Source organism: Tupaia chinensis, unplaced genomic scaffold, assembly GCF_000334495.1.
Source record: "Tupaia chinensis unplaced genomic scaffold, TupChi_1.0 Scaffold000063_1, whole genome shotgun sequence".
NCBI classification, from domain to species: domain Eukaryota; kingdom Metazoa; phylum Chordata; class Mammalia; order Scandentia; family Tupaiidae; genus Tupaia; species Tupaia belangeri.
The window spans coordinates 2,976,349-2,993,461 of record NW_006159521.1 but is presented as its reverse complement, the minus strand read 5'-3'; the positions used below and the strand labels follow the sequence as shown (position 1 = coordinate 2,993,461).

The following is a 17,113-nucleotide window of genomic DNA, read 5'->3' as shown; positions in this document are numbered from 1 at the left end:
CCCCCCAGGGGGGTGATTTCTCACTTTCTGTCTCTTTATCTCTCTGTTTCTCAGCTGAGCAGATGTGCCCTATAGCAAATATCTCTTCAAAAAAATTAATCTGGGGCTTACCCGTGTGCCAGGTCTTAGTCCATAGGAGGCCCTAGTCTAGGGGCTTATTCCCAAGTAAAAATGTGACTATTAGATGGACTCTAAAGAAAATGTTCTGTTCTTTTATCTTTAGGAGTAGCAGCTAGAGAGACAGCCCAAGCTCTGAAAACACTGGCCCAGGCTGCCCGTGGAGTGGCCGCATCGACGAGTGACCCTGCAGCTGCCCACGCCATGTTAGATTCTGCTCGGGATGTGATGGAGGGCTCCGCCATGCTCATCCAAGAAGCCAAGCAGGCTCTGATTGCACCTGGAGATGCAGAGAGTCAACAGAGACTAGCTCAGGTGAAGCTCAGAATTGGGAATGGCGGGCATCGTGAACATGGACGTGTTGAGGCTCTCTCCTGGACAATTTTCCGTGCTGTGAACACGTTGAGGCAGCAAGTGTTTTCAGAGCCTCCCAAAGTGTCATAACATACACGATACTCACTTTCATAGACTTGCCTAGAATTCACATTAATGTGACATGGACTTAATTCACTGTCAGTGGAGGACTTGAGAGGCTTTGAATTCTGTCCTTGGAATGTTAAGAGCCAGAAGCAGCACGTTGCTGTGAGGCCTGTGTATGCTTACCTGTATGTGTTCCTCTTCTAGCCTGGGAGCTGACTCAGATATACTAGGTCTAGCCACTCAGAGGTTTACAGTTCTTGGGAACCAGCAGTTAGCGTAATGACTATTTCGCTGGACTCCCTCGTAGTCTACCACGGTTCGCGTCCCGGACCCGGTGGCTTAAACCTCACGCTGGGCGCGTGTGCGTGGGTGCCCAAGATCCCAAGAGGAGAATGGAGGAGAAGGGATTGTGGTGTGGCCATCCCCCTAGGGAGGGTGATTTCTCGCTTTCTGTCTCTCTGTCTCTCTCTGTCTGTCTCTGTCTGGCGAGTGCACATGCCCTATAGCAAAAACCTCTCCCCCCCCCAAAAAAAAAAAAAGTTTACAGTTCTTAACTCTGTTGCCTCTTGATTCTTTAACTACCTGATAAGACCAGCTCGCTAGGGACCAGGCAAAGTCCTACACATGGGCTGGGAAGGAGATGGTTTAGATTAAGAGGAATGGCATAGCCCACCTGACGACCTTACTTTATTTAATTGCTAAGAAGTACGGATGTGCATATAAGAGAGGAGAAGGAAGGAGGTAGAGAGAAAGCCTCCTGAATGGGATCTTGTCATGCTGTGGTACCCTTCCCCCAGCCCTCCATCTCCTGAGGATCATGGGTGACTACGCATGCATCCACTGTGTTTCTCGTGCCAACCTGAGATCCAAGCCACAGTCGTCAGGTGGCTCCTATCACTGCAGGGCTCTAGCGTTTCTTTACCACAGTGGCTAATCCCCCAAGTTGGCCTTTACCTGAGGATACCAAAGAATTCCAGTGGGAAGCCACTTAAAAATATTTGGAGAAAGAAGCCTGCCAGGAGCTCCAAGTTGACCTGGAAGTACTCAGAGCATCCTCCTTGCTCTTGGCAGAATGAGCTTTGAGGGTAATGGGACCAGAGAGTTACTGAGCAGAAATCAACCACAGGCCTATCTGACGATGGTCCAAGGAACTCAAGGGCTCTTTCCAGCTCAGTGACCTCAGCAGGGCTGTCAGGCTTCTCTTCTTTTTTGGGGGGGAGAGGTTTTTTTTGCTATAGGGCGCATGTGCTTGCCAGACAGACAGAGGCAGAGAGATAGAAAACGAGAAATCACCCCCCAGGGGGGATGGCCACGCTGCAATCCCTTCTCCTCCATTCTCCTCTTGGGATCTTGGGCACGCATGCACATGCGCCCAGCGTGAGTTTAAGGCACCCGGTCCGGGACATGAACTGCGGTCGACTACATGGGAGTCCAGCCACATAGCCATTACGCTAACTGCTGGTCCCCTGTCAGGCTTCTCTTCTTTATAGATATCTCTTTGTATAAGATACCTCGTTTAGAACGTGACCTGATACTGCCGAGTTCTGTGTTTCAGTCACAGCTGTGATTAGCCTGGCTTCGGTGAGCAGGTGGGAAGTGCTCTCTCACTGTGTTAGACCTTGTGCTTAGACAGGATGCAAACCCCAGTGAGAGGGTGGTACAGTGGACAAGAGGCCTGGACAGAGGATTTAATATAGTAACGCGTGTTGGATGGTTGCGTGTGGGCAATTTCCCTATCTGTTCCAGCTCTGCATGTTGTCCCTGCTCACTCTGGGCAAATGTGCAGAAATGTTTGAACTGAAAGCTCCTTTCTTAAGGTGCTTCTCTTCCTCCATATTTGCAGGTGGCCAAGGCCGTTTCACACTCCTTGAACAACTGCGTCAATTGCCTCCCTGGGCAGAAGGATGTGGACGTGGCCTTGAAGAGCATCGGGGAGTCCAGCAAGAAGCTGCTTGTGGATTCGGTGAGAGCTTTTGGGACCAGGAAGGGGAATCTGTAGGTCTAGGCTTGCCTTAGTGTAACTAGAGTTCCCTCATCCCCCACCCCCATAGGATCTCTGAGCAGCGGACCTTTCCTTTAAGAGTCCTGTTTTTTTCTTCCACTCTGCCTTTCTGGGGCCTTTCCTGACCAGCAAAGTTTCCAGCTAGAGCTTTTAGACTTTACATTTTCTTTGAGTCCATATTGCAGTTTGCTTTTGGGTCATCCCCCGTAAGACAGGAAGCAGGGTTGGGATCTTCTGGCTTCTTATCAGGACATTCAGACAGTGAGAACCAGGTGATAGAGGAGCCTATGTGCTTAAGGCCCTTCAGAAGAGCAAGTAGTCAGGAATTGATCTGGAGGCCTGCTTCCCTCCCTGCTCCACGAGTCCACTGAAGGAGGGTTTGAGTTTGTTCATCTTTGTTTCTTCTCTACATGGCGTACAGGCAGTGTAAGTGGGCGATAAATACAGACTAGCTTAACTCTGCTACTTTTCACACAGTTCTACTGAAGACATTTGTGTTCTGTAAAACAAAGCAAAAACAGTTATTCTTAGCAAAGACCACTAATAAAACAAAATTGGTGGTCTCAGGAAGAACACATTGAAAGCTTACTAGCATCTGCCTTTTAGTTACAAAAAAACTGAAACTTGGAGCATTTCCATTTAAGAGAGACAAAACAGGGTGGTAGTTCCAAAAGAAGATGCTGGAGTCAGATTGTCTGGGTGTGAGTTCTGTCTGCCACTTGGGGAATTGGGAGCCCCTGGAGATAGCTGCCCTTACCATTTTTTAGGTCTCCAGTGTCTAGCACTGAGTAGGTGTTCAGTAAATTCAGATGAATGAATTTCAGATGGCATGCAGTCATTCCTGGTATCCCTAGGCACCTGGATACCAAAGCTGATGGATGCTCAAGTTTCTAATATAAAAATGGCCTAGTATTTGTATATAATTTACTGTGTCCTTTAAATCACCTCTACATTATTTATAATAAACCTAATACAGTGTAAATGTAAGTGGCTATTGTATTTTCTAGGGAATAAAGACAAGACAATAAAGTCTAACATATTCAGTATAGATCCAACTATCATAGGCCTGACTACCTAGTACACATCAGCAGCCGTGGAATTTTATGTATGTGCCTGGTCGAATCCACGGTGTGGATCCCATGATACAGAGGGCCATGTCTGTGTTGAAGGTCAAACTCAACATGGGCTCAGATCACTCAGAGCCTTTAGTCTTGATGACTCACAAATGCCTCCTGAAGAGTCTTTCTTACCCCCACCCCCTCAAAGCTCCCTTTATCCCTCCTATGCAAAGTAAAGCATCTTCTGGAATGTGTCTTCTGTTTTCCGTAGCTACCTCCAAGCACAAAGCCTTTCCAGGAAGCCCAGAGTGAACTGAACCAGGCAGCGGCTGATCTGAACCAGTCTGCTGGGGAAGTGGTCCACGCCACCCGGGGCCAGAGCGGGGAACTGGCTGCAGCCTCTGGAAAGTTCAGTGATGATTTCGATGAATTCCTTGATGCTGGCATTGAGATGGCTGGCCAAGCTCAGGTGAGTGTGGAGTTGACCTTGGCCTCTCCACTCTGTTGGACTGTCATCCACGATGCCGGTGGGGCAAGTGGGAACAGGGAACCTGTATGCAGGCCATGGTTGCATTCTTCGTGCTGCTTAGGAAGTGCTGTGACCTCGCAAGAATGGCCTTCCCAAAGATGCTATCAGCTTGTGTGTGTTCTTGTTGATGAAAGATAGCTTTTCCCATGATCCTCCAGCATGATTTGCCATGTTGCTTTTGCTGTGTGGAGGGAGGAGAGAGAAAGGGAGAATCTTGTGTAGAAATTAGGGTAGCTCTTTGAATGTGGAATAATATACATGTGTATACACATATATATACATGTGTATACACTATACATATATGTGTGTATATGTATATATATATATATATATATATATATATATATATATGAAGTTTAGGGCCCCATTTGAAGGGACTGTCTTTTTTTTTTCTTTTTCTTTTTTCAATAGATTTTTGCTGTAGGGTACATGCACTTGCCAGAGAGACAAGAGAGATAGAAAGAGAGAAATCCACCACCACCACCACCCCAGGGGAGATGGCTCTGCCTCAATTTCTTCTCCTCCATTCTCCTCTCAAGATTTTGGGCACACATGCATATGCACCCTGTATAAGTTTTAAGCCACCAAGGCTAAGACTTGAACCTTGGTCAACTGCGTGAGAGTTCAGCAACGTAGCCATTATGCCATCTGCTGGTCCCTTGAAGGGACTTTTCTAATACTGAGTGTCAAATGATGAAAAATTACTTCCCGAGCCAGATGGTTGGCACAGCAGTAAAACGCAATACCCTGTGAGGCTGATCCACATGGAAAGGATCCAGGTTTGCATTTGAGGACCTGAGTGCACTGTGCACGCATGTGCCTGAATCTAAGCTGGCTGAGGCTAGGGATGATTATGGCATCGAGACTCTGTTAGGGGTCTTCTCCCTCTGTCTCTCTTTCTCTCTCTCTCTCACTCATGGAAAAAAGTAAATAAATAAAAACTTTAAAAATCATCTCTTTCAAGTGAACAGATAAGCCCCATTATTTCGAACAAGGGTGCATGACTGATCTGATGTCAGATTGCAGAGCTGTTTTGTTTTGTTTTCTGAACTCCATTGAACTCCCTAAAAGATACTCAGGGTGTTTTACTCTATCATCTACAAAAGGTTGTTTCTCAGATAGCCAGGTGAGACATGTGTCCTTTCCCAAGTTGGGGACATCTAGGATGCAGTCAGCTCTGAATCTCCAGACGGTGCTGGGTTCTGTGCCAGGCTGAGATGTACAGCTACGCGACAACTCCAGCATTGTTGAGCAGGATGCTGGCATTGTGGCCTGGCCTGTGTATTGGTGCGGCTCCCCACCACCCCCCTTAATGCCGCCACTGGTGAGAAAGCACGGCTCTCAGCTGACCCACTCGGGGATGGGTATCTTCCCCTGTTGCTTGCTTCTTGGTCTGAGCATCTGTTTGGGGAAGGGTAGACCCTGTGAGTGTCTCAGTGGTTAGGCATCTGCAGGCTAATTGGGCTTAATGTGATCTATGCAGATAACTTGCCTCCATTTCAGGATGCTGTTCCTAGCTCTCAAAATGCTTCCTAGGAGAAATGGACAATCTCTAATTACTCTGGCTCCTTTTAACCTTCCAGACAAAAGAAGACCAGATCCAGGTGATAGGGAACCTCAAGAATATTTCCATGGCATCCAGCAAGCTGTTGTTAGCTGCCAAATCTCTCTCTGTAGATCCAGGAGCTCCCAATGCAAAGAATCTTCTGGCCGCAGCTGCAAGGTAAGAATAGATAAGGTGTGCTTTTATATGTGTTTAAGCCATGTCGCTGCAATCTGAAGACTGCCTGATGTCCTGCCACTTTCGCTGAGCAAAGATTGATGTGGGCCTTACCTTGTCGGAGGTGGAATCCAGAGTGATAGAGACCCCAGTGGTTTGAGAAACTGACTCATTTCTACGTTCTTTCCCTGGGGATGAGGGGGTCTTCTTCTATAACCTTTCCAGTAGGGACTTGCTTAGGCTACGGCCAATGATTTATAGACATGATGGGTTAAGTAGATGTTTTTAAGTTGTCCTGTATCTTTCAGATTATGAAATGAATATATATTCATTGCAAAGAAAATTAGAAAATATTTCAAAGTATAAAGAAGAAAGAAATACTCAAAAAGTCCTTCAACAGACACTGTAAAAGAAAATTTTAACTTTATTTAATCCATTCGAGAGAGAGGGACCTCCAACAGGATCTTCATGCTATAATCCACCCCTCTGCCAGCTGAATCGCAGGCATAGACACACACACACTAGGTGTGCTCAGGATGGAGTGTGTGTGTGTGTGGGGGGGGTCCCAGGATACGAAGCCAGGACCTTTCCTGTGTGGGTCCAGTTGCATTATGACTGCATTACTGCTTGGATCTCTACAGACCTGTACTGAGCACATACTATGCTTCTAACATAAAGTTAGATCGAATATAGTATGCTTTATTTGTCAATGTGGACCTCCCTAAACTGGAACCCTTCCACATGTGACAAATGAAACATACTACCTGGGGTGATGGTGGGAGATGACTGTTCTTTACAAACAGATTAAAGCGTGAATCTAAGTTCTGGATGATTTCAGTGTCGCTCTCTTCTTGCTTTCATTCAGGGAAGTGGCTACTACCACACAATTTCTGCTCCCGGGCCCCTGGAGCTTTCTGGTCAATAGTGAATTTTTGAAAAGGATGTCTTCAGCTCTGCACTTATTTTAGTCAACTTGGTTTTATTTGTTTGCTTTTTTGGGTTTCTTTTTAAAAAAAAAAAACAAATCTTTCTGTCTCCCCTGAGAACTCAGTGACTTAAGTCATTTGAGTCGGAAGACCTGAATTCTGGTCCAAGCTCACACTGGTCAGGTTGCTCAGTCCAGTTACACTCTCCTGTCTGCAAAGTTGGGATGTGAACTGTAGTTTCCTCGAGCTTTTTTCAGTTCTAAGTGCACAAGATCTCACCTGTGGTCCGACTTCTGTGTCCTCTTGGCCTGTAGTCGTCTCTGTGTGTGTGGAGGCTCAGAGAGTAGCAGAGCAGCTCCCATGGAAACTGAGTGTCTTCATTGATGCCCGGATGATACCGTTTAGCTCTGTGCAATGACCAGAGCTGCCGTGGCATTGGAGGGTGACCTTCACATCTCCCACCTCTGTCTCATGCTTTGTTGGCGATTATTCTGGTAAATATGTGCCCTGCTTTCATGGTGGGGGAGCTAAGGAATGGAGATGGGGTGGTATCTCTTCTGTTGAGCAGCTGTTCCTGATAGAAAGCCCCCCTCTTGTTTCTCATTTTCCGACAAAGAGCCTTTAGAGAAGGCAACTGACATTGCAGGTATCTGAATTCAGATGTTTTTCATTATCTTTAATTTTTTGCATCATTTCAAAATTACGGTTTCCAACTTGGAATGGTTGTTCTGGGGGAAGAATATAAAGTGGCGTTTTGAAAGCCAAATATAAAAGGAACCACAGACCCCACAGAAATGTTGCTGGTATGTAACTCTGTGGGTGTGTGCAGGCCCCCTGGTGGTGGCTTTGAGGAAAGGACCTGGAGACTAGGTAACAAGCCGCCTTTGCCTCTCCGTCTGCGCTTTATACAGTTGACAGGGAGTTCCTGATGGTTTTACAGCCACTTAGAAATCATCGCGTGCAAATTACTGTCTGGGTTGGGACTATTGCAAAAGGTGCTGGCATGCTTTCCTGGGTTCCTTGGCAAGCCCCTGCTCCCTGGGGTGGTTTCTCATCAGCACCTCCATCCCCACCAGGTAGGCGAGGGGAGGTCCTCCTGGGGTGCAAAGTTCTGTCAGGCTGCAGTCTGCTCATTCATCTTCCTGTTCCTTTGCATGTTTGTTGTACAGACTTCCGTCTGGGTGCTGGTGCACATTGTGAATAGGGCAGGGTTTTAGTCAAAGCAGGACACACTTCGCACGCACCCCCCATTTCTTGTAGCTTCACGTAAGTACGCAGGATGTCAAGCAGCAAGGCTCTGATCGTCACTGTCCTCGCTCTGCAGTTTCTCCCCAAACCCTGCATGCACCCAAAGCCCACAGGGATGCCGCTGCAGGGACCCAGGCCTGGGCCATCCCAGTGCAGTTCTTTTTGCATGTTAGAAGTCTGGAGACCTTTGTTCTTTGTGGTCTCTGGGAAAAGAAGTTTGTGGCTGGAGAAGCAGCACGTGTCTTTTTTTTTCTTTTGATTCTGCTTCCGAGCACAGGACCTGGTTTCTGCTGCCTTGGGAGAAGGAAGTGACTTTCTCTTTCCTGCCCAACATGTCTGCTATCGTCCTGTGTGACCACTTGGAGTCTGGCTCTTTTGTGACAAGACTTTTTGGTGGAACAAAAAACCCTTTGTCAATCATTCACCAGTCTTTTCCTCGAGCAGGGGCTGGTCTGATACATTTCCCTGAACTTAGGGAAATGGAAAGCCAGTTTGGAGAGTGTCCTACTTCTGAACACCTGCCCTGAGCCCCTGGCCATCACCATAGTCTCCAGACCTGAGAACGTGTCTCACCCACATCCACCAGCCTCAGACCCACCCAGGCCAGGGTTCCAGCTGCTTTCCGTCCTCCAGGTTCTCCCTGGGACCTCGCTATGTTCCTGCCTCCTGGCTGCCCTTTGAGGTTCCTGCCGGGCAGGCGTCCTTCTGTCTCCAGAGCCTGAAAAAGAACGATCTGGCAAGCAGCGTGAAGCGGAATGCCTCCATCTATAAAATAGAAAAATGTAAATGGAGCTTTGCTCTCTCTGTTGATCTTATCTAGTGTGTTCTCTTCCCTTTATCCAAATTAGAATCTCGCTCAGCCCTGACTTGTCCAATTGCTTCAGCACACAGAGCACTCCTTCCATGCAGACGCTGTACCCCGTGGTTGAGGCGTTCATTTTCCTCCTCGCTCTCTCTCTCAGTCCCCATGGTTATCTGGCCTCTCGCACAGCGATCCATTATGTCCTATCTGGAGTCATGCGCTAATCACTGCTTTCTTTTGCTCTCTTTCTTGTCTCGTCTTTTTGTTGTCTTGTCTCTCCAACCAGAGCAAACACCCTGCTGTCCTAGAAAGATTTAAACTATTGTATTTTTTAAATCCTCGTGCTCGTGCGAAACAGGGCCCTGGGAAAACCTAAAATTGGATTTTGATTTGCTCTTTTCTCTTTCCTGCCCTCCTAAATACCTCTTCTAAAGGAAGAGAAACGTCTTAGCTGTTTCGCCACCAAAACTCCTAATTAAGTGATTTGTGCTTAGTACATAATCAGAAGCCCAAATAAGTATTTTTCTCCTCGCGCCACTCACCAATTCCATACCTATCTATTTCCATCTAGAGCTCTCAAACATGGATAGAATCAGTTCAGTATCTGAACATGAACTGTCCAGTGCTTGCCTAACTTGGTCACACTGATCGGGGTGCTTAGCCTGTCTAAACTTTCTTCTTTTTTTTTTTTCTTTTAGAGATTTTTGCTATAGGACACGTGCACTCACCAGAGAGACAGAGAGACAGAAAGCAAGAAATCACCCCCCAGCAGAGGTGGCCACGCCACAGTTCATTCTTCTCCATTCTCCTCTTGGGATTTTGGGCACACACATACCCAGCATGAGTTTTACACTGCTAGGTCCAGGACTCGAACCGTGGTCGACTATGTGGGAGTCCAGCAACGTAACCATTAGGCCATCTGTGGGTCCCCTAAACTTTCTCATCTGCAGAGTGTGGCTATGCAAACCAGAGCGAGCTCAAGCTAATTTCAGCTCTCGGTACATAAGATGTCATCGTACTCACGGTGAAAATCTGTCTTGTCTCTCCTTGGCTTGTAGTGGCATTTTTGGGGTTTTGGTTTTGGGTGTTTTGTGGATGATTAGACAGTATCGCAGCAGTGTCCTTGCAAACCCTCAAGTTTTCATTTCCTCCCAGATGATACGTTTAGCTGCAAACAATAGCTAGAGCCACTGAAATCACTAACATGATTTTGGGCTTGGAAAGCCTTTTTAACCTCTGAGGTACAGATTCCAATTTATTAAACTCTGAGAACAAATAGATATGCCTAAATAAAGAGTAAAATATTGTCATAGTGACCTTTTGGTCAAGAAAAGATTGAATACATGACGGTGGTCCCATAAGGACTAGTAGGCTGTACCTTGCTACCGAGTGTGTAGAAGGCTGTACCATCCAGATTTGCACGAGGACACTCTGACACTTGTACAACAGTGAAATCTCCTGATACCCATTGCTCAGAACATATCCCCGTCATCAAGCCATGAATGACTATAAGGAAACGTTACCTCTAGATGGTGTAATTATAGTTATTTGCCCCTTTTTATTTGTTTTCAGAGGTTTTGTTTGTTTTTGTTTGTTCGTTGGTTGGTTTTGTTTTTATTTTTGTTCACTATTTATTTATTTATTTTTGCCATAGGGTGTGTGTGCTCACCAGAGAGAGAGAGAAAGTGAAAAATCATTCCCCCTGAGTGGATGGCCATGTCACATTCCTTTCTCCATTCTTCTCCTGGAACTTTGGGCACTCATGCTCATATGCCCTGTGTGATTTTCAAGTTGCCAGGTCTGAGTCTCGAATCATAGTTGGCCATGTGGGAATCCAGACCCTTAACCACCACATTACCTGCTGGCCTCTACCTTTTTTTATTTTAATAAACAAACATATATAGAGACCAGCAGGTGATGCAGTACTTGGAGCTCTGGATTCCCACATGGTTGACCATGGATCGAGTCCTAGACCTGGTGGCTTGAGACTCTCGCTGGGTGTGTGTGCATGTGTGCCCAAAGTGTGTGCATGCTCAAAGTCTCGAAAGGAGCATAAAAGAGAGGGGATTGCAGTGTGACCATTCCCTGAGGGATGATTTCTCACTTTCTCTCTCTGTCTTGCCAATGAGTGCATGCACTCTATAGCAAAAATCTTTCTTAAAGGATAAACAAACAACTGCATATAGCTTCTTTTTTAGAGAGAGTTTTTCTTTTCTTTTTGCTGCTTTGTTGTTAAGTTTATTGTCTTTATCTTGAATAAAGTCATAGAAAATTGTTTGGTTTAGCTCTCAACAGCCTGCTCCAGCGCTCTGAGGAAGCTTGCCTTCTTCTGGGCTACCCAATCTTTCTTCTGGACAAGGGACATCTTGGGACGACTCCTCCTCTTCTTTTTAACTTCTTCCTTGGGTTTCTTTTCATAGACTGGTTCTCTCGTATAGCAGTGTGAGCTTTCTTATACATCTCCTCAATCCTGTCTGGAGTTGCATTGTTCTTTATGTACTGAGAGAACTGTTTGTTCTAAGCATCTTCATCTTCTTCCCCTACATAACGCATGTAGTCAGCCATGTTCTGGCCCATGATGTGCTTCCGATGGACTTCTCTGCATTAAATTCCTTGCTTTCAGAATCATAACCAGGGATTCGTTTGGCCCCCTTCAGGGCCCCAAAAAGTTTATTGCCAGTGGTGGTTCTGGCAAGGCCTGCATCCAAATAGCAGGTGAAGACCCCAGGTTGACCATTGATGCTTTCTCCATTGTACTCATCTCCAGTTACTTCCACTTGGCCTTCGTAGGTCTTGTCCGTGCCAAACCTATTGAGAAGCCTGCGGGCCAGCAGCAGGCCAGTACAGTATGCTGCAGCATCATTTGTCAGGCCAGCCTTCACACCGTGTTTTGGTAGTTCGTGTGCATAAGCTGCGCAGACTATCATATCCTCTTCTATACGGGCATAAGCAATCTGACAAATGACATCTCTGTTAGTTACACAAACTATCAGCCTGTATTTGGGTGTGTTGTACTGATTTTATCCTGGATTACCAAGCGTTTCCGAGCATAGTAATCAGTTTTACCCTCTCATCGTCTTCTAAATTTCACTTGGTATCTCTGAGTAGGCCTTATTCTTGAAAACTTTAACAAATTCCATCCTGTGGAACAGAGACCCACAACCATGGCCAAACTGCAGGCCCACAAACACTACAGGGGGGGAAAAGGGAGAGATTGATTTTATCCTGGATTACCAAGCGTTTCCGAGCATAGTAATCAGTTTTACCCTCTCATCGTCTTCTAAATTTCACTTGGTATCTCTGAGTAGGCCTTATTCTTGAAAACTTTAACAAATTCCATCCTGTGGAACAGAGACCCACAACCATGGCCAAACTGCAGGCCCACAAACACTACAGGGGGGGAAAAGGGAGAGATTTTTACTATAGGGTGCATGCGCTTGCCAGAGAGACAGAGAAATAGAAAGCGAGAAATCATCTCGGGGTGGTGGGGGGTGGGGGGATGGCCACACTGCAATCCTTTCTCCTCTGTTCTCTTGGGATTTAAGGCACGCGTGCATACATACCTGGCGTGAGTTTTAAGCTACTGGGTCTGGGATTCAAACTGCAGTCAACTACGTGGGAGTCCAGTGACGCAACCATTACACCGTCTGCTAGTCCCAAACATATAGCTTTGAGCATTAAAAAGCACTGTGGAAAAAATAAAAGTAACTGTAGTTCAGGACTATTTGGATTTGTATAGAGTAGAAACTGCTAATTTGGTCTTATTTTTACAAGCATAGAAATTGACTAATTCCCATTTTTTTTTAGATTTACTGAAATGTTTTTCTTTTAAAAACTTGAAATCACTGTTAACATTTTTAAATTTCATTTTATTTTTTTATTTTAAGTTTCTTCTAGGGCATGTGTGTTCACCAGAGAGAGAAAGTGAGAAAGCAAGCCACCAGGTCTGGGACTAAAATCGCAGTCAGCTATGTGGGCGTCCAGTGCCTTTACCATGCCACCTGCTGGTCCCACTATTTACATGTCATTTTGCCATTTTTCTATGCAAACGTGCGTTTATTTGTGTAGCGGTAGACTCGTACTGTATATACTATTTTGTGGATTTCATTTGACTTAATCATGTATCATGAATATTTTTCTAAGACATTATGGATATGCTCCGCTCTGTGACTTTTAATGGGCCTTACAGTTCTGTAATTATTTAACCAGTCCTTTGGTGCATATTTGGGTTGCCTACAATCCTTTGCTCCTAACTGCTATAGTTTGAAACAAATTATTATTTTTCATTGTCAAATTTACATAGCCATTTGCACTGGACCACTTAGTTTATTATCCAGCTACGTAATCCAGACTCTAAAATGAGTTATGAGGATTACAGATATCTAGATAATGCTCCTTAGTTATGAGTCACTATTACCCAGCTGACACATTCAGACACACTCCGCTGCCCTGGAACTTCATAGATTATTCAACCACAAACCTTGAGTTTGTTGAGGTTTTTTAATCTCAGTTTTTATTAGAAGAAAATTCACATCTATAAAAAAGTTAAAAGATATACACAGCTGTATATCCTCTGTGTTCACCAACTGTAAACCGTTTTATGTAGAACTAGGTTTTTGAAAAATACAGGAAACACAGAGGTCATTGGAAAGCTGCTGTGACATATGGACACATTCTCCCAATGTCATGTCCTCACAGTCGAGGGCCTTCTCCCCTCTCTGTCATGTTGACATATGCCAGCTGTTCACTCAGAAGTATGCCTGGAAGGCTGCCCCCCAGGAGCTGTCGTGGGGCTCTCTGCAGTCACCTCAGAATGGACGTTGTGGACTGTCCGTCCCCTCCTAGGTTGTCAGAACTAAGGACTGTCCTGCTCTCAGCTCTCGTTTTGCTTTGTACCATGGGGAACACAGTGCTTCACAGTGATAGCTTAATTAAACATTTTTCCCGAAATAAGTGCATCACCACAGTTGATTTTACAAGAACTATTTTGGGATTCTTTTTGGAGTTCAGGAATGTTTGTCTTATTCCCATCACTGTACCTAAATTTAAAATTGAAAGTAGTATCTCTTCATGAAATAATTAAGCTGATTACTTTTGTATGTTGGCAACATCATTTCCCTTCTAATTTGATATTCTGTGGGAAGCTGCCAAGCCAATTAAACTAATAATATGAGCCACCTTTAATCTTTTTCTTTTTGTTTATTCATTATTTATTTAGATTTTGGGCATAAAGTGCATGCACTCTCTGGAGAAAGACAGAGACAGAGAGAGAGGGAGGGTGAGAAATCACCCCGACAGGGATGACCACACTAAAGTCTCTTCTCATCCATTCTTCTCTTGAGATTTCGAACACACATGCACATATACTTGCCATGTTTTTCAAGATGCTGGGACTCTCAAGCTCTAGGACTTGCATCCAGTGTTTTCACCACCATGCCTCCTGCTCGCCTGAGACATCTTTTATATTAAGTAGAGTTCGTGATTAAAAGCAATGTTAATGCCCTGTTTCGTTTTTGTTTTGTTTTAAGTTGCACTTAAACTTTCTACAGTGGTTAGAAATTACAGGTAGATTCTGGGCACTACCAGAAGTGCAGGCCATTGATGAACATGTAGAAGCGCGTATGCATCTTGCTTTGGAGTCACATAGGCACGGATTTAAGTCTTCTTTCTGGCCTTACTTGTAGCAGTATCATAAGGAATTATCTTCTCTCCGAATTTCACTTATAAAATGCAAGCATATTCAGTTTTAAGACTTGGTATAAAGCTTCAGTCATCAAGACAGTGTGGCATCAGTGATAGGTTAGGCACATAGATCAGTAGGACAGAGAGGAGGGTCCAGAAGTAGACCTACACAGATAGGGCCAATTGATTGTCAACAAAGCCACAAAAACAATTCAGTAGAGAAAAGATCATCTCTTAAACAAATGGGACTGGGGACCAGCAGTTAGCGTAATGGCTATGTCGCTGGACTCTCACGTAGTCGACCGCGGTTCATGTCCCAGACCCGGTGGTTACGCCAAGCGCCTGTGCGTGTGTGCCCAGATCCCAAGAGGAGAATGGAGGAGAAGGAGTTGCGGAGTGGCCATCCCCCCTGGGGGCTGATTTCTCACTTTCTATCTCTCTGTCTCTCTCTGTCTGTCTGGCGAGCGCACGCGCCCTATAGCAAAAACCTCTAAAAAAAAAAAAAAAACTCACACCAGGCACATGTGCGTGTGTGCCCAAGATCCCAAGAGGAGAATGGAGGAGAAGGAGTTGCGGAGTGGCCATCCCCCCTGGGGGCTGATTTCTCACTTTCTATCTCTCTGTCTCTCTCTGTCTGTCTGGCGAGCGCACGCGCCCTATAGCAAAAACCTCTAAAAAAAAAAAAAAAAAAGAAACAAATGGGACTGGAACAACTGGACGCCCATATGGAAAACAAAACCTTGACTCATATCTCACACCTTGAAACAATTTTTAAATAGGCAATGACTTTCTTTTTTTTTTAATTTTTATTATTACTTTTATATTGCATTTCATCACATATATCTTTACGGTGTGTTACATTTCTTTTTCCAGCACAATTACCATGCCTATCAGTCAAGACAAAGACATTACTATACACATGAGCAGCAGCAAATAGCTTTTCTCTTTTTTTTCCAGACTTATTTTTATTTTTATTTTTTAAACATTCGATCGCTATACATCATTTGGCTTTTAAAGAGAATTTACCCAACATCAAATATTTCTCAGACTAGTCCTGTTGAGAATGTCCCACAAATGTCATGCCTTTCTATTTTAACGCCTGATTTCCTTCTCTATACTCTTACCTTCTCCCCTGCTCCCGTTCCATACTGTTCTAGGCATTCATAACTATTTTCACTGCTTTTATGTCCTCCAATATTTCAACCTCTAACATAGAGAGCAGATAATCAATATATATTAAGTGGATACATACAATATCTTTCTTTCACAGCCTGGCTTGCTTCACTCAGCAATAAATCTTTCATATTCAATCACTTTCTGTCAAATGCCAGGGTCATGTAGTTTTTTATGGCTGAATAGTATTCTATAGAGTATATGTGCCACACTTTTTAAATCCACTTATCTATTCATGGACATTCGGGTTGGTTCCATGTCTTAGCAATCATGAATAATGCCACAATAAACATTGATGTGCAAGCACTTTTCCTATTGAACATTCTCTCATTCTTTGGGTAGATACCTAGAAGTGGGATTGCTGGATTAAATGGTAGTTCTATCTGTAAAACTTTGAGGAGTCTCCATATTGTTTTCCACAGTGACTGGACCAATTTACATTCCCACCAACAATGGAGAAGAGTTTCCCTTTCACCACAACCCCGACAACATTTATCATTTTTGTAATTTTAATCTTCGCCATTCTGACAACCGACAACATTTATCATTTTTGTATTTTTAATCTTCGCCATTCTGACAGAGATTAGATGGTATCTCATTTTGGTTTTAATCTACCCTCCTTTATGAGAGGGATGTTGAGCATTTCCCCATATGCTTTTTGGCTCCTTGTATATATTCCTTAGAGAGATTTTTGTTCAGCTCGTTTTCCCATCTTTTAATTGGGTTAATCTTTTTGGGGGGGAGGGGGTAAGCCACTTGAATTCCCTGTGTATTCTGGTTATGAATCCCTTATCTGAGGCATAGTTTACAAAAATATTCTTCCATTTTGAGGGTTGACAATTCACACTAATTACTGTGTCCTTTGCTGTGCAGGAAACTTCTTAATCTGATATAATCCCACTTGTCTATTTTAGGTATTATTACCCATGTTTTGGGAGTCTTATTTAAAAAGTCTTTGCTATCCAGTGTCTCCCAGACTTTCCCCAGTGTTTTCTACCAGTAGTTTTATAGTTTGAGGTCTTAGGTTCAGATCTTTGATCCATTTTGAGTTGATTTTTGTTGATGGTGAAAGATGAAGATCCAGTTTCATCTTTCTACAAGTGGATGCCCAGTTTTTTCAGCACCACTTGCTAAAAAAGTTTTCCTTCTCCCACTGGATTATCCGGTATCCTTTGTCAAAAATCAGTTGGCTGGAGGGAACCAGCAGTTAGCGTAATGGCTATGTCGCTGGACTCCCACGTAGTCGATTGCGGTTCGTGTCCCGGACTCGGTGGCTTAAAACTCATGCCGGGCGTGTGTGCGTGTGTGCCCAAGATCCCGAGAGGAGAATGGAGGAGAAGAGATTGCAGCGTGACCATCCCCCCTGGGGGGGTGATTCCTTGCTTTCTGTCTCTATGTCTCTGTCTGTCTGGCGAGCGCACACGCCCTATAGCAAA

General features: G+C 44.6%; 1 protein-coding gene across 1 annotated transcript in view; it reads left to right on the top strand.

Annotated features, from left to right (window-relative positions):
* Positions 1-17,113, top strand: part of TLN2 (talin 2) — a gene marked incomplete in the record, with an annotated part of 559,462 nt that overhangs the window by 428,680 nt on the left and 113,669 nt on the right. Inside the window, 3 exon segments of the mRNA XM_014593350.2 lie at positions 2,381-2,500; positions 3,869-4,066; positions 5,710-5,849. Of these exon segments, the coding sequence (XP_014448836.1) occupies positions 2,381-2,500; positions 3,869-4,066; positions 5,710-5,849 (458 nt within the window).